The sequence below is a fragment of the Saimiri boliviensis genome, chromosome 15 (genome assembly GCF_048565385.1).
Source record: "Saimiri boliviensis isolate mSaiBol1 chromosome 15, mSaiBol1.pri, whole genome shotgun sequence".
Classification (NCBI taxonomy): Eukaryota; Metazoa; Chordata; class Mammalia; order Primates; family Cebidae; genus Saimiri; species Saimiri boliviensis.
In genome coordinates, this window is record NC_133463.1 from 56,642,146 (window position 1) to 56,668,438 (window position 26,293).

The window sequence follows — 26,293 nt, forward strand, 5'->3', positions numbered from 1 at the left end:
GAATATCTTCAAAAAGGGATATTAATAAGGGACTGTAATTTTGTTTCCTATTAAGTGTTTTATCCAAAACACTTAATTCTATTCTACACCAAAGGAAAGATACCACATCTTAATTGCTGCCTTAATGTTTTTTATTTCAGCTTCACTTTGTAGAAAAATATTCAGAATTTTCTTGTTTAAAAATAAATTGAATAGAACAGAGTAAATTTATTATTGACTGGATCTCAAACCAGATTTTTTTATAATATTGTTTAAGGCTATAGTTTTAAGAATCTGAAAAAAAGGTTTTTAAAGATATTCAAAAAGTTTTCAGGCAATGCTACCTAATACAAATCTTTAAAAGATATTCTAGTAAGGAAAATTTCAGTCAACGATACTATTTTAAGAATTTTAGTTATTTTTCTGTAGGTGTACATTGTTATAAAATGTCCATTGTTCTTGCTGTGGTAATTCAGGATTATATTTTGCCTTATGAATGTTTATTTTATTTTTACTATAATTGTAGATTATTTAAAATCCAATAAGGACTTTGGAAGATGCCCCCAAAGCACCTTGCCTTCCTTAAATGTTAAGTCTGTCAAAATATTAAAATTTTAATAGGTTTTATTTGTAATTATATTTCAAAATATATTTATATGTAACATCAGCACAGAGGTGTTTAGGCACCTGAAAGGATGGCATTTTTTAAATTTGTGATTAGATTTACCAGATTAATCAGTTAACACCGTTTTTTTTATTTTTTTAACCAAGAACAGTGAAGCTATTTATACATTTTTTTAATTTGAAGTTTGAATAATCATTTATTCTTAGTTTGCAAACACTTCAATGTAGTTTATTACAAATGGAGGCAAAATAAATTGTGGATATTCCGAATTTTATAGGTCAGTCTAATGTGCATCACACACTTACACTTACTACACTCACCACGTCCAAGTTCTGTTCTTTCTTTATTTTTATTTTTATTTTTGAAACAGGGTCTCACTTTGTCACCCAGGTTGGAATGCAGTGGCATCTCAGCTCATTGCAACCTCCACCTCCTGGGCTCAAGTGATGTTCCTGCCTCAGCCCTGCAAGTAGCTGGGACTGCAAACATGCACCATCATGCCTGGCTAATTTTTTTGTATTTTTTGTAGTACTGGGTTTTGCCATGTTGCCCAGCCTGAACTTGAACTCCTGAGCTCAGCTTGGGAGATCTACCTTCCTCAGCCTCCCAGAATGCTAGGATTACAGGCCACTGCACCCAGCCAAGTCCTGTTCCTTTTTACAGAAGGCTGTGTAATTTTATCAGTTATTTTCTCTCATGCCTGAGCAAGAATGTTTTCCACTCAATGGTCATTAGCTCTGCCCATACATATATGTTATTTAATTGAACCACCACAGTAACCCTGAAAGTTTAGTAGAATTATTTCCCATTTTGAAGACTAGTTGAAGCATGGAGTGGTCACTGAACTAAGTTGTCATGGAGTACAGAGACAGCTTGACAAGCGCATATATTAGTTCACCAGGATGACTTTGAAGGTTAACTGAAATAGTACATTATGATGTGTTTTGATGTGTAGACAGGGTGAATTCCCAATTTTCCAGTTGTTTTCTTGGCTTTAAAGTTTCTAGGAGCTATAGGTCAGGTAGCTCTTAAGAAAGTTGGGATAAAAAGATAGTGGTTCTTTTACCTGTTTTGTAGATTGGGATCCCTATAAGATTTTGCCTGACAAGGGTTTCTTAGACTTTTAAACTGAAAAATACATATATCTAAGAGAATAATCAGTATTTTAGAGCAAATGAAATTTGACTTTTTGGACTTTGTAATGTGTAGCTTTTTAGAATTCTTCGTCTTTACCCAATAAATAATATGACCATATTATTACTACCTCTATAAGAGAGTTTATCACTGAGGTATCTATAGATACCTTGACAATTTTCCATATCCTTTTGTATATTTCACATTTGACCTTACAGTAACCCTGTGTGTTAACTGGAGATTGTTTTGTTTTATAAACAAATTAATTTACATCACAAATACATTAATAACTAATAAGTATCATACTCTCCTAACAAAATACATGGCATGAAATTAACCTTTTACCAGTTAGCTTCAATGAGAGTCATATTGATCAAGCATTCTTAAGTTTCCTTATCTTCTTTTTTTTTAAGACTGTTTTATAGTTTATTCTGATAGCTTAAACTTTGATCTCTAATCATTCATTTATTTGAAACTTCATGTATTCGATATATTCATGTGCCATATTCTGTTAGTGTCTGTCAATAAATTGTAATTTGCTTGAAGTTATAAGCCATTTTACAATATGGATTTAGTCTTAACCTTTATCAGTGGTCATTGATTTCATCACCATTTTCTTAGTTTAGGCCATCACATATGAAAGAACAGACTTTTTTTTTTAAATTTAGGCTTTCATATGTAAAAACACAGGAGAAAAGTCTGTATTTTGTATTATTTACATCTGTGCAAGAATTAACCAACAGGTAGAATTTTAGGAAGAGCTAATTTAAATGTAAAAATCTTTCCAGTGACTTCAGCCTGAGATAAAAATAATAATGAGAAAAATAACTACTTCTACTGACACTGTATACCAAATATAGTTTTAAACACTTAATATGAGTTAGCTTATTTAATCCTTACTACCCTGTGGAATATTTCTTTATCATCTCCACTTTACAAATGAAAAAACAGAGGGACATAGAAATCATACTACAACCAGTGCAAGTCAGAGCTGATATTTTAATTTAGGCATTCTGGCTCTGACCCATGCCCTTAAACTCTTTGCCATACTTGCCCTCAAAAATCTTCAAAATATAACAAGGGGAAGATAATTATTTATTTCATATGTTTAATGTAACAGAACCTATTTTGTATATACTTTATACATATTATTTATTCATAAAATAAACAAGTATTTCCATTTGAAGAATCAGAAATGGAGAAACTAAATGAGGCTCCCTAAGTTCACAAAACTTACACAAATCGGAATTAGAATTAAGATAGCAGTCTAAAACCAAAGCCTCTATTCTTCAATATTATGCTGCCTACCTATAGTAGATAGTCGTGGGATGTTTATTAACTAGTATTTATTTTTGTTTTGTGGTAAGTGAAACATCTGCTCTCCAGTCACAACCTAGTTGAAAAAAGTATACACATATGTTCAGTGTTGAATATTTTTTCTTAATTTATTTGCCTCAATCATTTTTTATTTTTCATTAAAAAATTTTTAATAGCATAAGGGGCTTTCCGGTGAAGACCAGAAAACCTGCAAGATAAATTCTTAGAAAGCTGTAACACCAGCTCAATAGTTAAAAAGCATATCTCTTATCTGTGCAAGTTATGAGGCATAATAGTAAAACAAACATCTGTGATGTACCACTACCCAGTATTCCAACTGGAACATCACTAACGTAGTTACATTTTCCTATGTGTTTTTTCTCATCTCACCTATATCTCCCCCAAGTTGGTAACCACTTCTCTGAATTTTGTATTTTATTATCCCCCTGACATTTTTTAATTAATAGATTTTATTTTTTAGGGCAGTATTAGATTTACAGGAAAATTGAATGGAAAGTATAGAGAACTCCCATATACTCTCTATTCCCCCAAGCACAGTTTTCCCTATTATTCACATATGGTATTAGTGTGATATATGTTACAGCGTATGGACTAGTATTGATATATCGACACCCAGAGTCCATAGTTTACATTAGGGTTCGTTGTTTGAGTTGCATATTCTGTGGGTTTTGACAAGTGTGTAATGACATGTATCTAGTTGTAGAATCACATGGTATAATTTTACTGCCCTAAAAATTCCCTGTGCCACACTATTTATCACTCATTCCCTTCCAGTGAACATCTGGCCCCCACTGGTCTTTCTATTGCTTTGCATTTTCCAGGGTGTCATATTGTTGGAAGCATACAGTACACAGCTTTTTCAGATAGGCTTCTTTCACTTAGCAATTTTTATTTAAGACTTATTTGTGTCTTTTTGGCTTGACACCTCATTTCTTTCTATTGCTGAATAATATTCTATTGTATGGTTGTAGCCATTTCTTTATCCATTCACCTGATAAAGGACATTTTGCTTTATTCCACCTTTTGGCACTTATGAAAAAAACTGTTACAAACTTTTGGATGTAAATTTTGTGTGGACACAAGTTTTCAGCTCATTTAGGTAAACACCAAGTAACATGATTGCTCTGTCCTATGTTAAGAGTATGTTTAGTAGGCCAGTGTGGTGACTCACACACCTGTAATACCAACACTAGGAGGCTGAAGTCAGAGCATTACTTGAGCCCAGGAGTTTGAGAACAGTCAGGGCAACATAATGAGACCTTGGCTCTACCAAAAAAAAAAAAAAAAAGTGAAAAGTAACTGCCAAACTGTCTTTCATCTGGCTTTATTCATTTTGCATGGTTCCCACAACAAATGAGAATTCCTGTTCTCCTCAGCCCTGCTGATATTTGCTGTTGTCAATACTTTGGACTTTAACCTTTATTTAAATAGGTGTGTAGTGATATCTCAATCATATTTTAATTTGTATTTCTTTGGTGACATATGATAGTGAGCATCCTTTCATAGTCTTACATTCCATTTGCATATCTTTTTTTTTTTTTTTTTTAAAGACGAAGTTTTGCTCTTGTTGCCCAGGCTGGAATGCAGCAGCTCAAATCTCAACTCACCACAACCTCCATCTCCTGGGTTCAAGCAGTTCTCTTGCCTCAACTTCCTGAGTAGCCCATCATCACACCCAGCTAATTTTGTATTTTTAGTAAAGACAGGGTTTCTCCATGTTGGTCAGGCTGGTCTTGAACTCCCGAGCTCATGTGATCTGCCTGTCTCAGCCTCCCAAAGTGCTGGGATTACGGGCCAGAGCCACTGCTCCCAGCTGCATATCTTCTTTAATGAAATGTTTATTCATATCTTTTGTCCACGTTTAATCAGGTTGCTTGATCTTATTGTTATGTTTTACATAAACATAGAGCTTCCTATCTGTATTCCTTCATATATTTTAGATAACAGTTCTTTATCATTTATGTATGTTGCAGAAATTTTTCCCAGTCTGTAACTTGTCTTTTTCATTCTCTTGACAGTGTCTTTCACACAGAAGTTTTTAATTTTAATGAAATTCAATTTAATAATTATATTTTTCTTTTTTCTTTTTTTTACTTTTTTTTTTTTTTTTTTTGAGACGGAGTTTCGCTCTTGTTGCCCTGCAGTGGTGCAATCTTGGCTTACTGCAACCTCTGCCCCCCCGGCTTCAAGCAATTCTTCTGCCTCAGTCTCCCAAGTAGCTAGGACTACAGGTTTGTGCCACCATGCCCAGCTAATTTTTGTATTTCTCGTAGAGATGGGATTTCTCCATACTGGTCAGGCTGGTTTCCACCTCCCAACCTCAGGTGATCCACCCACCTCAGCCTCCCACAGTGCTGGGATTACAGGCAGGAGTCACCGCGCCTGGGCAATGATTTTCTTTTTCATGGATTGTACTTGTATTCTATCTAAAAATGCACCTTCAAACTCAAGATTTTTTTCTTATGTTATTTTCTAGGAGATTCACAGTCTTCTGTTTTTCTCTGTAGTCCATTTGGTATAACGACTTTTGTCTCAATTGACTATTTTGCAGGTGTATGTCCAGTTGTTCCAGTACCATTTGGGGTAAAGACCATTATTTCTCCTCTGAATTGTCTTTGCTCCTTTGGCAAAAATCAGTTGACCATATTTATGTGGGATATTTCTGAGTAGTTCATTGTGTATCATTGATCTATTTGTCAGTTCTTTTGCTGAAATCCTGATATATTGATGACTGTAGCTTTATAGTATAGGAAGTCTTGAAGTTGTATTCAATCTTCCAACTTTGTTCTCTTCTTCATTGCTGTCTTGGCTATTCTATGTCTTTCCATATAAACATTTTCTATAAATTTTAGAATCAGTTTACCTATGTCTACAAAATAACCTGATAGAATTTTGACTGAAATTGTGTTGGATCTATACGTCAAGTTGGGAAGAACTGACAGCTTGACAGTATTGAATCTTCCTGTCTATGAATGTGGAATATGTATTTAAATCTTTCCTTCATCACAGTTTTCTACTTTTCTTCACGTAGATCTATATATTTGGCTAGATTTATATGTATTTCATTTACATAATGCTAATATAGATGGTATTCTTTTAAATTTCAAATTCCAATTTTTCATTGCTGATATATAAGAAGACCATTGATTTTTGCATATTAATCTTGCACTCTGAAAGCCTGCCGTGATCACTTAATTCCAGTAGTGTTTTGGTTGATACTTTAGGATTTTTTTTTAGACCAGCAATCGTGTCATCTGCTAACAAGGACAGTTGTCTTGTTAGACATCTGTCTAACAAGAAAGACATCTCTTTCTTCCCTATTTATATACCTTATATTTTCTTCCTTTGTCTTATTGCATTAGCTAGGACTTCCTGCGTCATGTCAGGTAAGATTAGTGACAAGGGACATTCTTGCCTTGTTCCCAGTCTTAGTGTGAAAGGATCTTGTTTCTCACTCTTATATATGATGTTAAATGAATTATTTAAATGCATGTTATTTATCCAGTTGAAGGAGTTCCCGTTTATTCCTAAATTCCTGAGCATCTTTATTAGTGTTGAATTTTGACTAGTGCTTTTTTTGTATTTGTTGATAAGATCCTGTGATTTTTCTTCTTTACCATTTTGATGTAATAGATTACATCAATTGATTTTCAGTGTTCTACCATTCTTCCATAAGTGGGGTAAGTTCTACTTGGTCATTGTATGTAATGCTGTGCATTTGTACATTGCTTAATTCAATTTGCTAGTGTTATGTTCAGAATTTTTGCATGTATGTTAATGAGAGATAATGGCCTGTAGGGTTTTTTTTTCTGTAATGTTTTTATTTGCCTTTTATTAGAGTAATTTGCCTTTTATTAAAGTAATGGCCTCACAGAATTAGTTAAGAAGTATTCCCTCTGCTTCTGTTTTCTGGAAGAGATTGTAGAGAATTTGGATAATTTCTTCCTTAAATGTTAGATAGTATTCATCAGTGAATCTGTCTGGCCTTTGTGCTTTCTGTTTTAGAATGGTATTAATTATTGATTAATTTTTAAAAATACATGTCTTGCTTTCTTTCTTTGATTTGGGGTTTTGTTATGCTGCCTGGGCTGGTCTTGAACTCACAGGCTCCAGTGATCCTCCCACCTCAGCCTCCTGAGTAGCTGAGATAATAGGCATGCATTACCTGTTTGTTCTTGTGTGACTTTTTGTGGTTTGTATCTTTCAAGAATTGGTTTGTTTCATCTAGATTATCAGATTAATGAGTGTAAAGTTTATTGTTTTTCTTCATTATTCTTTTAATAACCATGGGATCAGTAATGATGGCCCCTCTTCATTTCTGATATTAATTCATTCTCTCTCTCTCTCTCTCTGTCTTGTTTATCCTGGCTAGAAGTAGAGGTTCATCATTTTTATTGACCTTGTCAAAGACCGAAGAACTGGCTTCTAGTTCCATTTACGTTTTTCTATGGATTTTGTTTTTAATCTATTGATTTCTGCTCTAATTTTATTTTACTATGCTTCAGATTTAATTTGATTCCGTATTCTTTCATCTCTTAGCATCTCAGTTATGCTTTTTAAAAAACTTTTTAAATGGTTGCTCTAGAATTTGCAATACACTTTTTTTAGTATAGTTTAAGATATGGCTTCTCTCTTCCTTCCCCTGTTTTCCTTTTCCCAGTGTTAATGAAAGACAGGAAGTGATTTTAAATGCAGATTTTTTCAAATCAAACTTCACTATAGGAATTCATTCTGGATTTGTCTTTAAAAAAAAAAAAAAAATAGAGGATTTCAGTTGCCCAGGATGGAATGCAATGGCTTGATCTTAGCTCGCTGCAGCCTCAACCTTCCAGGCTTAGGTGATCCTTCCACGTCACGTCACCAGGCCTGGCTAATTTGTTGTTTTTTTGTGAAGACAAGGTTTCTCCATGTTGCCCAGGCTGGTCTCAAAATGGAATGTTATTTTTGAAAGCTGTAGTTTTAATCTGGGCAAAATGGGGCAAAGTTTAACATAATTTACATCTTATTTTGTAGTAAAGACAACAGTCTTTGCTATATAATAAAGATAAAATATATGATATATTTTTATGATATAAAATATATAATATGTACTACTATATGTGATAAAATGTACTAGAACAACAGCTTATGTGACTCCAAGGATGCTGTTGTATTCTCTTTTTGTTGGCTGAGGAAGCTGAGAATTATATTTCCTTCTCTAACATATTTTTGGGTACCAGAAAGTGTAAGTGGCATTGATTAGGTAGTATTTCTCTTTCTCTTGGATTTCCTTTTACCGAGAAGGTATAAATATGGCACATTGGCATATAACGTTTTGTTAGTGTACAAGACAGTTGAAGGAAGGGAGATTTGGGGTTTGTTTTGGAGTAATCTTGGGGAAAGAGGAATTTTAGGCCTCAGGTATTATTCTTTGTATCTAAGAGATAAACATCTTCTTACTCATGGGATTGGCAGCAACTACAAATTTTCTCTAGTTTCTGTTTTTATTAGTCCATGTGTAATAGTGATGGGTGGATTTACCCCTACCATTCTGCTGGTAATTCTGTAGCAGTCAAGGCTTAGGGAAATACTTTCTCTGTGTGAGGATGCTTTGTCAAAGACTGAAAAGATTGGAGAGTGGTACTTAATTCTGCAGAGTGTAGGTCAAGGTACTTAGTTCCTACAGGTAGGACTTAGCAGTATATTCAAATACTTTATTTGTCAAGAAATGATTTTTTAGCCAGTGAATGCACTTTTAATTGGAAGGTCTTGGTTTTCTCAGCTGTGTACCCCTAATAATTCAGAGTGTAATATGGGATATTTTGGAAAAATGTATTCATTTTTTACTTAGGTTTAATCTTTTGGGTAAAGTAATAAATTCTATACATGGAGTATGGTTTATCAAGGGTGTAAAAATTAAGACTAATTTTAGTTTCCTCATACATACTGGGAATATTTAGTTCTTTTATCTTTTTATTTTGAGATAAAGTGTATTTCTGTACTCAAATTCAGATCCATTTTTTCTATTAACTCATAGGCTTCTTTTTTTTTTTTTTTTTTTTTTGACAGTTTTCTGTAGCTTCACCCATCAGGGCATGAGTAAATGTTTACAGTTAAGAAAGCAGTAAGTTTTTAAGTCCTAGAAAAAAATAAAATTTAAAAAAAATCGAAAAAGTAGATTGATGACATGAAAGAAACTGACTTTATCAAGTGTTATTAAGATAAGCTTAGCCTTATGATGGCAGTTTATTGTTCTCTTATTAGTAACTCCTACACTCAACAATGCTAATACAAGTAGGTTATGAATGATCTCTTTCGTGAGCATAATTTAATTTCATTTCCACCCAGGAAGTGTGTTTAATATAATAAATGAAGGAGTTTTAGAAAATAGGTATAAGATCAATGTTAACTGGAGGGATAGAAGGAAAGCAGAGGAGTAGATAAGTTATATGATTTGAGAATTCTTGTCTATGATATTGTTGTATTGAAGGCCATGGAAAAAGAAAGAAAAATTTAATTGGCCATTAGTTAGTTGTAGAGACCTGTTTTCCTGGGCATAGAAAAGCAAGCTCACGATTTTTTTTTTTTTAATTTTTAGTTCCTAATTTTTCTTTAATCTTTATTGAAATCCTGTTGCTCTGAATTGAATAATTGAAAGTCCTTCCTTATTTTTATCTAATTCTAAAATATAAAAATTAAATTCAGAATAATCAAAATATTAAAAATAGTTGAGATATCAAGCCTGAAATATTTTCATTCAGAGTAAAAAGCAAAAATAAATAAGGAGGCTCTTCAGCCATTATCTTTAGTCTTCAGGGTAATTAGTAAAAAGTACTCAAATAAAAGTCATATTAATAATAGGAACTCTCATTAATATGTTCTGGGCACTATACTCAGTCCTTAATATGCATTTCCTCATGTAATTCACGTAAAAACTAGATTTGATATGCACTTTTATTATTTTCATTATTTTATAATGAAATTGATAGTCAGGTGGTGTGGAACCCAGGTTTGTTTAACCCGTCTCCCCACAAAGCTAGAGAGGGTAACTGCTTCTGGTTTTTAAGTTCATAGTCAGCTACCATATTGTATGCTTTGTTGCTTTGCAAAATTCAATATAATAATAATGGCCAGAATGAAATCTGTCTTGTCTCTTTTCCTTTTTTCTATTCTCATGTCATTCAGAACTTTCAGCAAGTTTACATCACTTTTCATAGTTACATTGATGTTTACTGGTAGCCAGTTCCTTTTGGTTGGCTAAATAAAATGCCTTTTAAAAACTCTGTTTGAAATCTAAACTCTTCACGAGCCAGCTGGTTTAACTGCATTTTGTGGCCAGAGACTCTGCACATCTGTTTGATGAATTACAAGGGGAACTAGTCATAGCTCAGGAGAATCAGTACATGTTTATGACACCACAGTGTTCACTGTCGTATGCTGTGTTTAGAATTATGTCATGATCTGAAAAAGGTGTAACTATTGTGTCAACCTGAGTAAATTTACCTGTTTTTGTGGGCCTTCTGTTATTGTGTTTATCTGTCATTTATGGCTTTCAAATTCAATACTGTGCAAGAGCCTGGTCTAGTCAATTATAGAAGACAGGAAGTTTTCCTTTGGAAGTTAGAACGTAGGAAAGTTGTTAAATTTTAGTCACAAATAAGTGACACAGTAAAATCCATAAAGAAATAAAAGAGAGGCAAAAACTAGAAAAAAAAAAGTCATTTAAAAGGATAAAGCAGACATGCTTAGAAAGTACTTTCGATTAGATATACTTTGGAAAATCTAATTTTCTACTTTCTAGAGCTTATTTTTCTTATTCCCTTAGGTTTTTAAATTTACTTCTATATAGTTTTGTTGCTCTTCTCCTCTCTTTTTTTCCGATATAGATAGGTATGTTTGTCACCTCTGCCTAAAAGAAGTTCTTACAGCATGGCCATTAGGATATAATGTTTGAGCTCATCTGATTTGGAGAGGGTGGTTGAAACTACCACTTTCTTTGTAACTGCAAAATTGTTTAGTTTTCAGATGTTATCTTTGATGTTAGCAAAGTATGTTGTTTTATATAGTGTTTCCTGTATTAAAAAAAAAACATAATTTCTATTTACTAAGTTGAGTCTCTATAGAATAGTCCATAAAGTAAGCCTTATATTACCAACCAGTTGGATGTAGTAGTGAAAATCATTCATGGGTATTTCACTCTGGTTTGATATATAAATCTCTTGAATTTTCAGCATGGAGTGGGAAAAGAAATCCTAATTATAGTTCTCTTTTCCCATTTTAATCCCTCCTCTTCTTTATTATTATTATTTTTTTTTCTGTTTTTCTCAACTGTCAGTGGAATTATTGTCTTCCTGTCTCCATATTTAGGTAGTGTCAGTGGCTGAGTATCACCGCAGGATCGATGCTCTAAATACTGAAGAACTGCGCACACTCTGCAGACGCCTCCAGGTGCCCCCTTCAGTAGTTTAAACCCCTCCAGAGACTAAATACTCCTGATTTTTAGTGTCTTTTGTCATGGCCAATCCCACATTCAAAGAAATTGCTTTGACTGCAGCACTAAAATAAAATTTCTTTTTGTATTAAAGGTTGCAATATTCCCTTGAAGAGCTATGGGATTATCTTTTCTGTTTTCATTTGAAAAATATTCTGAAGAATGTTCTATCACTTCAGAATTATTCTCAGTATTGTGTGTTTCTTTCAGCGATGAGGAGTTTTTATGCATTTAACATTGGAAGAATGGTGTTGGTTTTGAGATTGAATCTTTTCTAAACAAAATCCGAAAGATACGGTACTATAGGAAAATTTAAAGATTTTGAATAGCAAGGCTTAAATATTTTCTTTAAGGCTATTTCATTCGTATCAGCATCACATCAAATATCTCAGACTGTTTTGTTCTTGAGGCATTCTCGGTTGGTATTAGAACTATTTTGTAATAGTATAGTTTAGACACAGACTGGTTAAATTATTTAAAATTCTGTGAAACAATCTTTCTGATTTTTTTTTTTTTTAGAAACAAGAAAGCAATGTAATTGAAAACTCATTTTTCAGTGTTGTCTATTATAGTATGTTTCCCTCTTCATAATTGGATATGCTTTCATGGCTTTGCTAGACCTCCTCAATTTTTTCTTTTAATGCTTCTAATGCTGCCTTGAGTTTCTTTTTCTTTTTCTTTTTACCTTTCACATCATCAAAATAAGGGTGAAACATGATGATATGAAAGAATGAATATTTAGCTTCTCAAAAAACAATACAGTTCTAGAACATGTATTGGTTGCAAATATATGCTGCTCAGCTTTGTTAAGAAACCTGTTAAGGGAAGAAAATAATTTAGCAAGATTTCATTCCCATACAGAATCACAGTCGCCAAGCATTGCTGTATTTTAGTTATCTGCTCCTATAGAATTCTGCATATTTGCCAATTTAAAAGTTTCATAAAGAATGTTTCATTTTGTTTATTTTCTAATGTTATGTTTTATATATTAAAATAAAATTAATATTAAAAAGTAAGCACCAATAGAATATACTGTGCAGTAGTAAGCTTTATTTTTAGTTAACATTTTTATCATTTTAAGAATAGCAGCGAAATCATTTCTACCAAGCAAAAGCATATATTCTTTGTAATGCAACAGATTCATCTAATTTTTAATATAAATTTATGCACAAATTGACTGCAAAATTTATTGTTTGTTCCAAGTAGATTTAAAAAAATGTTTAGAAAGTTAAAAAATGAAAGCATTTTTTAAAAATAACTTTTTCAGTGCAGCAAATAAATATACACACACCCCATGGAAAATAAAGTCATACTTTTCATTCTATTCTTTACGTTAAAATTTTACCACCCAGAAAGTTTTTTTTATTTTTGACAAATTTTGTATTTAGCATTAAAAAAATTATATTTTAAATAAAATGCATACACGCACACACACAGACAGGCACACACACAGACAACACACACAGCAAGCCAGCTAGCTGACTTTTGCCCTTCAAGGGCTAAATTAAAGGTGCATGCAACTATCTCCTTTACACAGTAATATGGGGATTTATATCATTCCTACCAGTCCTTCCTCATGTAGTAAATGAAAAAACGTCTACTTATATTGTTATTTTAAAATCTTTTTCTACGTTGGCTACATCATAGATATTAGATATGGGGCATCTTTTTCCCTATAAAATCTTAAGGTTAAAGCTTTAGCCACCTTTTCTAAGATGTAAAGCTTTATTTATCTGAAAAGTCTGACAATTTTGAAAGCATGTCACAAGTTTACATTAATACACTATTTGTATTTAATTTTTTTAGATTACTACAAGGGAAGACATAAATTCAAAGCAGGTTGCTCCAGTGAAAGCAGACCTGGAGTCTGAATCTTTTCGACCAAACCTAAGTGATCCCAGTGAACTTTTACTGCCAGATCAAATTGAAAAGGTATGACATGCTCACATATGTGCATTTCTAAATGTGAGTGTTTACCCACAGGAGTAAAACAGCCTCTTTTTAGATTTTTCTGAAGCAACAGTGTTAATGCTACTACTGTTCCACTCCAATGAAAAGAAAAAGTAAGCAAAATGTAGCAACTAGTGTTAATAGAAGGTATTAGGAGATTTAGATAAGCACACACTAAAATAAATAATAATTTAGGTGAGACACTATGGTAGCCAATATTTGTTTTATTATTGTGTGCTCGTTACTTGCTTTTTGTGGATTATTTCATGTAGTTGTTACAACAGCTGCAGGAATTTTATGCTCTTATTATGCACATTTTTAATTAAGTTAAAAAATTGGGAGCATAGACCAATTAACTTATTCAAAGTCACAAAGCAACAAAGTATCAAAGCTTGATTCCTAACTTGGACAGTCTATCTCCCTAGCCCATTATTTGAGAGGTGTTTTAATAATCAAGCTAATAGTCTATCTAGTATTTTTGTTAATTCAATATAGAAGGCAAAAGCAGTAAGTAATCCATGTTTCTTATCTCTGTTCTAATCTGTGTCTAGTTCAGGATGATTCTTTTTTTTCCTATTAGACAATTAATATTTTATGCTGAGAAACGTGTAATATTTTTCAATCATCTTAGTATCTTTAAGTATAATAATTTCTACTGTTAATTTATTTTTGTAGCCTACATTTTATAAGCAACATTAAATTCCAGCTGACATTAGTATTCTACATAGTGGACAACAAGCTATCAAGTAAATACAAACATTTTGTTTTCTAAAGCTTACCAAGCATCTTCCACCAAGAACGATTGGCTATCCATGGACTCTTGTTTATGGTACTGGAAAGCATGGCACAAGCTTGAAAACTCTTTATCGAACAATGACAGGTTTAGACACCCCAGTGCTGATGGTGATTAAAGATAGTGATGGACAGGTATGAAACACTAACTGTATAGATTGCTTATCCTTTAAGAGGTTGCAGTAACAGTAACTTTTAGCATATTTCTTTGATAAAAATTACTTTATCAGTACATTTTATTGTTGACCCAATAATTATTGGGTACTTTTAATGTGCAGGGCAATGCTGAGTGTTACAGAGGATGAATATGAGAGCGATAATTAAGAATTACTGCCTTCAAAGGAATTACAGTGTGGTAGAAAAGAACATTTACACACACCAGTATCTCTAATGCTGCAAAAATATCATAGGTTTAGTAAGAACCTAGAAAAAGTGAGGAGATAAGAATGAGGTTCATGGAAAAGGTAAAAATCAACAGAATCTTGAATAACGGGTAACGTTTTAATTAAAGTTAATTGTGTGAAGGTGATAGCAAGAACAAAAGCACAAATAGGAGTAATGGTTTGTTCTGCAAACAATAAGTTCAAGTCAGATATAATTGGAAAGTAAAGAGAAGGTAAAATAGCAATACTAAAACACAACAAAACACTAGTACTACTAACACCTTTAGTGTGTTTATGTTTCAGGAACTTGACTGATCACTTATGCATTATGTTATTTAATCATCAAAGCCCTATGAGATTGATACTGTTATCTCTATATTAAAGATGAGTTAACTATGACATAACAAGTTCATCAGCTTGCCCAAGGTACATACATACCCAAGAAAAAGTGTTTGCACCAACAAAAATTAATGAACTGCTGCTACATGCCATGGCACAAAAATAATACTGAATTAGAAATCAAACACCAAAGAGTAAATTTCTTATGGTTTCATTTATAGAAAGTTTATCAGTAGGCAAAATGAATCTATAGTGGAGTTAGGCTAGTAGCTCCTTCAGTTCAGTGAGACTATTGATGAGAGGAAGTACAAAGAGAGCTTCTAGAACTCGTAGTATTCTGCTTCTTGGTCTGCATGAATGTTGCATGGGACGTTGCCTTGTGATAATTCTAAATTGAGCTGTACATTTATATTTTGTGTACTCTTCTACAATGTATATGTAAAGTAACCTTTCAATAAGGAAATCTTTTAAAAATTAAGACTATAAAGATAGAATGCCAGGATAGACAGTGACTGTACAAATTGTCTATCAGACTCTCTGCACTCCCATTTCTGAGGTGGAAACTTTGACCCAGAACACTGAAGTGACTAGGTCAAGTCTCTTATTCATCAGTTTTTTCATTAGGGTACTCTGTGTCTTGTATTATACAAGGTCATGCACTAGGTTAAAGGGCAAAACAATTCACAAGGAACACGTGCCCTCATAGATTTTACTGTATAATGATAAAGAAAAAAAAGGATATTTTAGAGGTAATAGCTGTTTACCTATACTGAAGGACTTGTTTTATTAAGTGCCACAATCCCATAGCATCATGTTATCCATATTATATATGCATTGTACATATAAGTCCTCCTGAAATGTGTTAACCACTTTTTAAAATTGTATGTTTAATTACTTTCAAAAGCATCCCAAAATTTAAAAACTAGGAAAAAAAATCTGTTTTTCCATCAAAAAACCAATATGCTTTGTAGTTGACAATGATGTATGTTATTTAACAGCTGGTCATTTTTCCCTTTTTAAATACGATTAGATAAAACTATATTAAATTTCTATTTTTTGCATTTTTATTTAAACATATATGATGAAATAATGCGTACTGAAATATATTATTAGTCATGTCATTGAATATGCCGTTTTTATCCCTAGGTTTTTGGTGCATTAGCATCTGAGCCATTTAAAGTGAGTGATGGCTTTTATGGTACTGGAGAGACCTTTGTTTTTACGTTCTGTCCAGAGTTTGAGGTAAGGACCACTATTTCAGTATTTTGTTTATAAAGAGATGACATAACATATTACCCAAAGCAATTTATAGAGTAAGTACTATTCCCATTAAACTGCCATTGACGTTCTTTGCAGAATTAGGAAAAACTATTTTAAAATTCATATGAAACCGAAAAAAGAGCTCAAATAGCCAAGAGAATCCTAAGCATAAAGAACAAAGCTGGAGGCATCATATTACCTGACTTCAAAGTATACTACAAGGCTACAGGAACCAAAACAGCATGGTGTTGGTATAAGAACAGACACATAGACCAATGAAACAGAATAGAGAACTCAGAAATAAGAATGTGTACCTATAACCCTCTGATCTTCGACAAACCTGATAAAAACAAGCAGTGGGGAAAGAATTCCCTATTTAATAAATGGTGCTGGGAGAACTGGCTAGCTATGTGCAGCAGATTGAAACTGGGCCCCTTCATTAAGCCATATACAAACATTAACACAAGATGGATTAAATATTTAAATGTAAAACTCCAAATTCTAAAAACCCGAGAAGAAAATCTAGGCAGTACCATTCAGGACATAGACACGGGCAAAGATTTCATGATGACAGTGCCAAAGCAGTTGCAACAAAAGCAAACATGGACAAATTGGATCTAATTAAAGAGCTTCTTTACAGCAAAAGAAGCTATCATCAGAGTGAACAGACAGTCTACAGAATGGGAGAAAATTTTTGCAATCTGTCCATCTGACAAAGGTCTAATATTCAGAATCTACAAGGAACTTAAGCAAACAAGAAAAAAAACAACCCCACTGAAAAGTGGGTAAAGACACTTCTCTAAAGAGGATATAAATGTGGCCAGCAAACCTACAAAAAAAAAAAAAAAAAAAGCTCAGCATCACTGATCATTAGAGAAATGCAAATCAAAACCACAATGAGGTACCATCTCACACCAGTCAGAATGGCTATCATTAAAAAGTCAAATAACAACAGATGCTGGCAAGGTTGCAGAGAAAAGGAATGTTTTTACCCTGTTAGTGGGAGTGTAAATTAGTTCAACTATTGTGGAAGATAGTGTAGCAATTCCTCAAAGACCTAGAGGCAGAAATACCATCTGACCCAGCAATCCCATTACTGGTTATGTACCCAAAGGGATAGAAATCCTCCTAATATAAAGATGCATGCACACAGATGTTCATTGCAGCACTATTCACATTAGCAAAGACGAGCTGGGCACAGTGGCTCACGCCTCTAATCCCAGCACTTTGGGAGGCCAAGGCAGGTGGATCACCTGAGTTCAGGAGTTTGAGACCAGCCTGAAACCCCATCTCTACCAAAAATACAAAAGTGGTGGCATATGCCTGTAATCTCAGCTACTTGGGAGGCTGAGGCACGAGAATTGCTTGAATCTGGGAGGTGGAGGTTGCGGTGAGCCTAGATTCTGCCACTGCACTCCAGCCTGGGCAACAAGAGCGAAACTCCACCTCAAAAGAAAAAATAATAATAATAAGAGTAGCAAAGACATGGAATCAACTTAAATGCCCATCAATAATAGACTGGATAAAGAAAATGTGGTTCATATATACCATGGAATGCTATGCACCCATAAAAAGGAACAAGAATATGTCCTTTGCAGGACATGGATGGAGTGGAAGCATTATATTCAGCAAACTAATGCAGGAACAGAAAACCAACCACCGCATGTTCTCGCTTATAAGCAAGAGCCAAATGGTGAGAACACATGGACGTGTTGTGGGGAGCAACACACACCTTGGATCTGTCAGGGGTGAGGGTTGGAAGTGGGGAGAGGAGAGCATCAGGAAGAATAGCTAGTGGATACTGGGCTTAATACCTAGCTGATGGGATGATCTTTGCAACAAACCACTGTGGCACACGTTTACCTATGTGACAAACCTGTACATCCTGCACATGTACCCCTGAACTTGAAAGAAAAAGAGAGATGGCATAAATGGAAAAAACATGGACTTTGGAGTCATTCACAGTTGGATTTAATCCTATTTTTGCCTTTTACTCCCGGTAATTTAACTTTTCTTTGACCATTTTGAACTTCAACTTTCCTGTAGATAGAATGAGGAATCATAAAATATAACCTGATCATTTAATAATTAAATGAAGATCATTTATATATAATACTTGAGGTGGCACCAAACACAAATTACGGACTCAGTAAGGAATATACATTATCATTACTATTCTGTTTATAAAATGTCATTGTGAAATTTCTAGAAACGTTTAATGACTAAGCTTAATGATGAAAGTTTTGAAAACATAAAAAATCAATTATTTGGATTTAAATAAAAAGTTATTAACTGGTTTCTTTTTCTTTACCTGTGTGGCTTTACTGTGGCTTGACTAACGTAAATTGAATACATTCTAATGCCAATAAAATCTAAAATGTAAGGGTATAAATGAATTTTAGTGAATGTGTGACTTTTTTTAAAACCTTGAGTGCAATGTTAATATCTTGGGCACATTGGAGTCTGGCACGTAAAACCTTCCCTAAGAAATAAAATTCTATTTTAATATCAAGAAAAGGAAACCACACCATTTTATAACCATTGGTTATAAAAACTACTGAACAAAATTGAATGATTTGGTAACACAATAGAGATTCTTTTAACTAGCTCACCAGAATAACCAATGCTTTTCATTACTTCCATAAAATATGTCAACTGATACCAACAGCTAATTGAAGACTTGTAGTTATTACAGATTTTCTAAGCATCAGTTGTGGCTATTCTCAAACTTTTTATGTTACTGCTACCTGATAACTGTAATGATGTAATTAATTAAATGTTATGTAACTGAAAAATGAGTGCTAAAAAGAAAGGTTTATTTATAACTACAGTGAACACTTTTGAAAAACTTGATGAAGATAAGTTGCTAGAAATTGCCGCTATGTTAGGTTTAGGTAAAACACCCATAAAAGGTTGGAAAAAGATACTTAAGAAGAATATTAATGTCTAGTTTGCCCTTGGACTTCTCAAAAGATTTTAAGTTCTTACTGTTGTTTAAAGAAATTGAAACTGGGCCAGGCACAGTGGCTCACGCCTGTAATCCCAGCACTTTGGGAGGCCGAGGCAGGTGGATCACGAGGTCAAGAGATCGAGACCATCCTGGTCAACATGGTGAAACCCTGTCTCTACTAAAAATACAAAATAAAATTAGCTGGGCATGGTGGCGCACGCCTGTAGTCCCAGCTACTAGGGAGGCTGAGGCAGGAGAATTGCTTGAACCCAGGAGGCATAAGTTGCAGTGAGCCGAGATCATGCCATTGCACTCCAGCCTGGGTAACAAGAGGGAAACTCCATCTCAAAAAAAAAAAAAGAAATTGAAACTGGAAATCATAAATACACATTATGGGCATGGTTTATTTAACAGCTATGGTCAGTAAGTATATATCCAAAGAAAGGCCTTGGCCCTATATTAAAATATTATCAAATTAATATATATTTATGTTTAATGGTTAAAGTTAATGGCATCTGTGTCTGATTTTTTTTAACTCATTTTCTTCTTCCATTTTTTCTATTAACTATCCAACTTTTAGTGTCTGTAGAGTCAGGAGAAAGAAATGTGTGAAAAGTTAACAAGATTTCAGAAACTGGAATTGAGCGTTATGTGATAGAGTGTGTGCTTTTAAATTTAGTCTTAAAAACACTGAAACCCAAACCAACAGATCCTTCTGTGCCAAGCTTTTTAGTGGTGTTGCTACTCCTATACTGTCAATCTGGGCTTCGTTAACTCTTTTGGATAGTTAACTCTGTGTAATAACCATTTTCATCTATATATTTAAAGCTTTTTTTAAAATTTATATAGGTCTTTAAATGGACAGGAGATAATATGTTTTTTATCAAAGGAGACATGGATTCACTAGCCTTTGGTGGTGGAGGGTAAGTTTCTTGAACATTTCACTATGAGATTTTTGAAGAACTTTAAAAATGTATTTGGATTATAAATTCAGTTCTCTTTAGAATGTTTTGACATTAGATTTCAAATTTATATGTTATAAGAAAGAGAGTATAGTATGTTTGCAAGAATGTGCTCAAGTGTAGTATGTGAAACTATTGGTGGGGTGTTTGTTTCTTCATTTTAAAATACTGTTCAGTTGATTCACTGTTTATTAAAGCCCATCTTTTTCTTTAGAGCACAGTGGCTCTTTGATAATAGAAAGGGAAATATCCCAGTACCTTTGAACTTTTCTAATTTTTAAATAACTATGATGGAATATTATTATATTTCTCCCGATGTATACCACAGATCCAATTGTTTTCATGTTATTCTAACTCTGGAGACCATTTGGAATGATATTTTAGACAATAATAGAAATTGATATTTCTGCATAAAATTTTAGAGACCCCTCAAGTTTTCAGGATTTTTTGGCTTGCTTGTTTTTAACAATTATGAATCAAACAATAATTTAATTATTTTGGCATTGCAAGTACTATGAGGACTTTTGTTTTTTATTTGGTATCTCAGCCTTCTTTAATCCTTACAGTTTGAAGGTAGCCTTTTCTGGTCCCACCTAGCATGGTCTTAGCAAGCATCAACTTCTTCCTTTGGTATTTCTGTCTTTCAGTATTAGAAATAGGTATGCTAAATAATTTTCAGACTTGTACAAGTGTTACATTATTTGTATCCCACAGTTTAGGATATATAATGATAATTTATTTAGACCACCAAAGAATATTCATCATCCCAAGTTATTCTATTATTAACACATTTTCTTACAACTTCTCTGTAAGTATGTGTTTGGAGGATATAATTTGAGTGAATAAAAAGTGATCATGGTTATTGTAGCTTTCTCTGTTACTTTTAGTTGTTGGACTCAGCGTATTTTTACATGGTCCAATTATACCTTTGGTGGTGGTGTCATTCAGCCCTCCCCTAAAGAGTAGTCTTACATGTGATTCTGTTAGCTCTCCGAGAAGTCCACTCAAGGTAGTTGCTTATAATTTCAAGATTTTACGGGTGCCTTAAGTCTTCATAAATGACATACACAATGTCATTAGATGACTGCTGGAACTAGATTTATTGTACAATATGATTTCACCAAGCTAAAGTAATTATTGGGTTATTTGATAATAAAATAATACGAGGTTTCAGTGTTTGAAGGAGAGTGCAGATTCCGAGAGAAGAAACTACAGGGACTTGATATTCTAGAATTCGAAGGGAAAGGCACCCCAAAAGAAAAATAATGATGTAGTGGACTTAATGTAGGCTTTGGAGTCAGATAGATCTGATTCAGATCCTCACTTCAACATATGTTATATGTAGTACCTTGAGCAAACTCCTTAACAAATCTAAACGTTCTTACCTATAAATTGGAGATTAAATCAGTTTTACAGGGAGATTGTAAGGAATTCACAAGGATACAATTTTTATGCAAATCCTCATATAGTATCTAGCACATAGTAAGTACTCAACAACTGATAGCCACCTAAACTGATAGCCACCTTTACTCATTTTCTTTCATCCAACATAATCTTCTTTCTTCTGTTATCAGTAGGAATTCTGCCTGCAGTATCATTGGCTGCATGAACTAAGACATTAAAGATTTAGAAGACTACTTTTATTCCTTCCACTTCCTTAGCCATTCTCTTTTCAGAAAGTCATATGAGTCATCTTTGAAAGCATTGTTCATAGAAAAATACACTTTCTGGCTTTCTGGGTATTTCACCTGGGACAGATCTGTAACCTCTTAAATGCATTTACTTAAATATTTGGATATCACATACCTCTTTGAAATGCAGAGGCACTCATTGTCCTAAAATGAATATACAAGTCAAATTTTATATGCGATATTACAAAATTGACAAAAACGTAAAAGCTTCTACTTAGGGCTTCAGAAAATTAAGGTTACCTTGGAATAAACTATTCATACTTGGTAATAAAACATTGCAGCATCACGGTCGTTAATGAGTCTTTAAGGTCAGTTTTGAGCTACTTCTTAGATGTAGTCATCTGAGATTACAACTAAATGTGTGATCATTTTTTATTAACCCTTTCACATTTCACATTTAGCAAAAGAAGGATTTTACAAGGAAATCTGACCCTTTCATAGTCTCCTAATAGATTGCCTGTGATAGTCTATTTGCACTTTAAAAAGCACATAAGTTCAGATGTCTCTTTAAAGGCATATCGTTGCCATTAGTATTAGAAACTTTAGAAGTCTATTGTCATAAGACCATAAACTTTTAGATTTAAAGTCAGTTTCTAATTCATCTTTGTGTTTTCCAGCACCAGTGCCTAAAACATGATAAATCCACATTTAAAGTTGAACAAATCAGTCAAATATGAATTTCAGTTTGAACCTTAAAAAATGATGGCTTCCTCATAGGGCAGGTGGCATTTTGGGGACCATCCATTTTTTTGCAGTGCTTTTGTATTATAGACTCTGGATTGGTATGATTTTCAGGATGATCTTGTATCTTAGCAAAGTCCCATTTTCATTTGTAGAAGAGGTTCATCAGAATCTCATCACTGGTTATACCATTACAGTTTTCTGTACCATCAGCTTTCTTCTTGAATGACACTGGCTGATCACTGTACCTGGTCATTGTGAATGACTATACTGATCAGTCTTTTCTGTTTTGTTGTGAAGTACCAACTCTTTTTTTTCTTCTTTTTTGAAACGGAGTTTCACTCTTGTCACCCAGGCTGGAGTGCAATGGCACAATCTTGGCTCACTGCAACCTCTGCCCCCAAGTTCAAGCAATTCTCCTGCCTCAGTTTCCTAAGCAGCTGGGATTACAGGCACCCTCCACCACGCCCAGCTAATTTTTGTATTTTTAGTAGAGATGAGGTTTTGCCATGTTGGCCAGGCTGGTTGAAAACTCCTAACCTCAGGTGATCCACCCGCCTCAGCCTCCCAGAGTGCTGGGATTACAGGCATGAGCCACCGCATCCAGCCCCAACTCTTAAAGGAACCATCCTACATGGTCATTGTAGCCACCCTTCTCTACTTAAACAGAAACACATCTCTAGACTTAAAATTTATGTAATTAATACACATTAACTGTATATCTGGTGCTGTTTTTTATTACAGAATATAAATAAATAGTTCCTTTCTTTTGTTCTAAGATGGTGTTAAAAATAGATCAGTTCCTCTCCCATATAAGTCAGTTAACTCTGTGATCCCATGTGACTCCTGATGGTAAGCCTAAAGGTCAGAGCTTATAGCCATTCAAATTATAGAGTTGTGTAGGTCTTTACAGATTACATAATATGTTTTTCTTTTTTTCTTTGTGTTTTCATATAGTTGACAAATTCTACCCCAGAGAGGTTAAGTGACTTAACTCAGTTTGACATAAATAATGGCCACTGAGTTGACAGACAAGTCTTGATCCCAGACCAGTTTTTCCTTTCACTGAAATATAACTGCCCATATTTTTTTAAAAAGTCTTCCCCTCCTAAACTCTGACTCAATTCTGCTGACTTCATATCTTAGTTTAAATTTAGAGAATCTCAAGGGATATGTCTCTGAATATTGTATTAGTCTTTGCCCCCTCTCTTTTTCTGGTAGGTAGGAAAACATTTTCTAGAAAGTAGAAAGAAGTACTCTCATAACTGGTTTTTTCCCCTCTGGGTTATGGATTAAATAATTAGATAAATGGGACATTATAATCTATCTGTTAAGTTTCTGTTATACCTAGATTATGTCTTAGTTCTTCTGCTTGAATCTCAGCATCACATATTTACCCATTTAAAGTTTTTTCAAATTGAGCTCTTTTGCAAACAACTTTCTACACAGGAAACCAGAGCTGTTTACTAGGTTTTTAACATTAATCCCCAAATTTTATTTTAGATGATACTGAGTTTTTGTGCCTTTCATAAAGTCATGTTAAATATGTTAAAACCAGACTAAAAAGATACACACGTAACACACACACAAATACTAAAAATATACCCAAAAATACCAGGCAGAAAATTACAGAGTATAGAACCTGTCTCAAAAACTAATCCTATTTTAGAGGATGATATTCCTTGGTCTGTATCATAAATAAAATTTTAATGGAGTCAGAATAAACCAAAATTGTGTCAATGTGGAAAGGAATAGGGAAGGATTTGATAAAATTAATAATTTTAGGCTTGTTAGATATTCGAAGTCTCATTTAAATTATTTTACAACTTAGAGCATAAATATTAACAGATTATTATGTATGTATTGCAGAGGAGAATTTGCCCTTTGGCTTGATGGAGATCTCTACCATGGAAGAAGCCATTCTTGTAAAACGTTTGGGAATCGTACACTTTCTAAGAAGGAAGATTTCTTTATCCAAGATATTGAAATCTGGGCTTTTGAATAAATACAGTGCTCTCTGTTTTAGCAGGAGAATGGCCCAAACCTGACATGGACAAGCATTGTTTGGAAAGTTCAAGAAGCAATACAGCGTAACATGTCACTTGTGCTTTAAAATTAGTCTGTATCACCATTTATTACAGGTATAATTTTGGAGTTTATTTTTCAAATCCTATTCCTGTCCCAGAGTTCTTTAGGTTAACACCATGGACTGGGTGCATGTCTAGTATAACGCTTGGGCTTGTTAGAATTTGGGCAAATGACTTCATTTTCACATATTATCTCAGTCTCCTAGTAGGATGGTGCTCTTTTGTTGACCTTATATTGGTTTATTATTTTTTTAACTATATTGATTCATTTACTAAAACAATCTAATTGGGGCATTAAGGAAATGAAGACTAGATACTTATGTATCTGTGAGGTTGGCACAGGTGACATTTGGACATATTCATCTTATTCTTATGAAGGAAAAATCACATGCCAAAATAATACATACTTCATAGACCACTGAGTTCTAGTTTTTATTCACACAACATTCTCTTTAACGATGTTGCAGGTTATTTTCAATTTCCTTTTAAGAAAAATGGAATTTGAGAAGAATTCTGGTTGTAATAGATGATAGTTCACATGATCTGCAGGTTTGGGCATATGCTTTCGTCATTAAATTATCTGATAAAGTTACAAATCACAAAGGAGAATGAGAACTTAAGGATTCTATTGGATTTAATATATTAAGCAAGAAAACATACTATTTACATATGTGTAGCTTAGTAAGGCATTATCGTAAGTACAAAAACTATGAAACAGATGCATATTTCTTCAGCATACTACGTCAGGTATACTGTTTTATAGTTTGGTTGTTTTAGCCTTGTTGCACACCAGCTCCCCAAATATAGGTTATTCTTGTTCAAAAGGAAAAAAAAAAGCTTGTGATTTTCTTTGAGTGGTATATGTTATTAATTACCGTTAGCATTTGCTCTTATAAAGGGCAGTGATTATAGTAGACAATATTGTAACTCAGTAGACTTGTTGAATATGCAAACTTACTGTCAAGTGACCTCAAAAAAATGAAAAGATAGAATACACTAGTAGTTCTTATCCTCTTTTGTAGGAAACCAATAATAGCCATTGTGGCAATAATTCATCAGTTAATTTTAAAGCTTCATGTTATGCAAAAAAGAATCCTGCTGTTATACATGTGACAGTGACTTTGTGCTGAAATTTCAGCTATTCCAGATAAACATTGTATATCTTGTAAATTAATGTTTAAAGATAGTTTTGTTCTTATAGAAAGTGTTGATTGCCAGGTTGCTTATAGCACTTTAAGTTATTCTAAAAATGAAATTATAAGCCAAATATGTTGGCTTAAGTAGATTTAGTTGTATAGCACTTACATATTTAGTTCTTTCGAAAGTTTAGATAATTATTTAAAGAAAGCATAATGCTAATGGAAAAGAAAATCTGATGTTCTATTATAATATGCTATTGCTGAATATTAATAGAAATACAGGACATCATTTCCTTGTCTCATTATAAGTTAGTAACAATATATAGATTAAATGTTTACAATTTAGGTTTGTTGTAAATAAACACATTGTTTTTTTTTTCCCTTTGGTCTTCCACAGCAGTATTATTGTCTTTGTGGAGTTGACTAATCATTATAAAAAGATCCTCTAATGGATTTCAACTACAATAAGGTCATAGTGGCATATACCAAATAAAATCAAATACAGAAATACAA

The 26,293-nt window shown here is 33.4% G+C and overlaps 1 protein-coding gene and 1 non-coding gene across 7 annotated transcripts in view; one reads left to right on the plus strand and one right to left on the minus strand.

The window, feature by feature from the left end:
• The window catches only part of OXR1 (oxidation resistance 1), a 478,618-nt gene extending 452,325 nt beyond the window's left edge, over positions 1-26,293 (plus strand). For 3 of the 6 annotated variants that reach the window (XM_074387039.1, XM_039464477.2, XM_010349279.3), the window contains 6 exons: positions 11,423-11,503; positions 13,353-13,478; positions 14,271-14,423; positions 16,157-16,252; positions 20,070-20,143; positions 24,424-26,293. In XM_074387039.1, coding sequence (XP_074243140.1) covers positions 11,423-11,503; positions 13,353-13,478; positions 14,271-14,423; positions 16,157-16,252; positions 20,070-20,143; positions 24,424-24,559 — 666 coding nt within the window. In that variant the 3' untranslated portion in view covers positions 24,560-26,293. The remainder of the gene's footprint in view (positions 1-11,422; positions 11,504-13,352; positions 13,479-14,270; positions 14,424-16,156; positions 16,253-20,069; positions 20,144-24,423) is intronic. The other 3 variants (XM_039464478.2, XM_003938594.4, XM_010349278.3) reach the window with 1 other exon arrangement.
• Positions 3,236-3,297, minus strand: LOC120362418 (U7 small nuclear RNA). The gene has a single exon (XR_005578327.1). It is a non-coding gene; the product is annotated as a U7 small nuclear RNA (small nuclear RNA).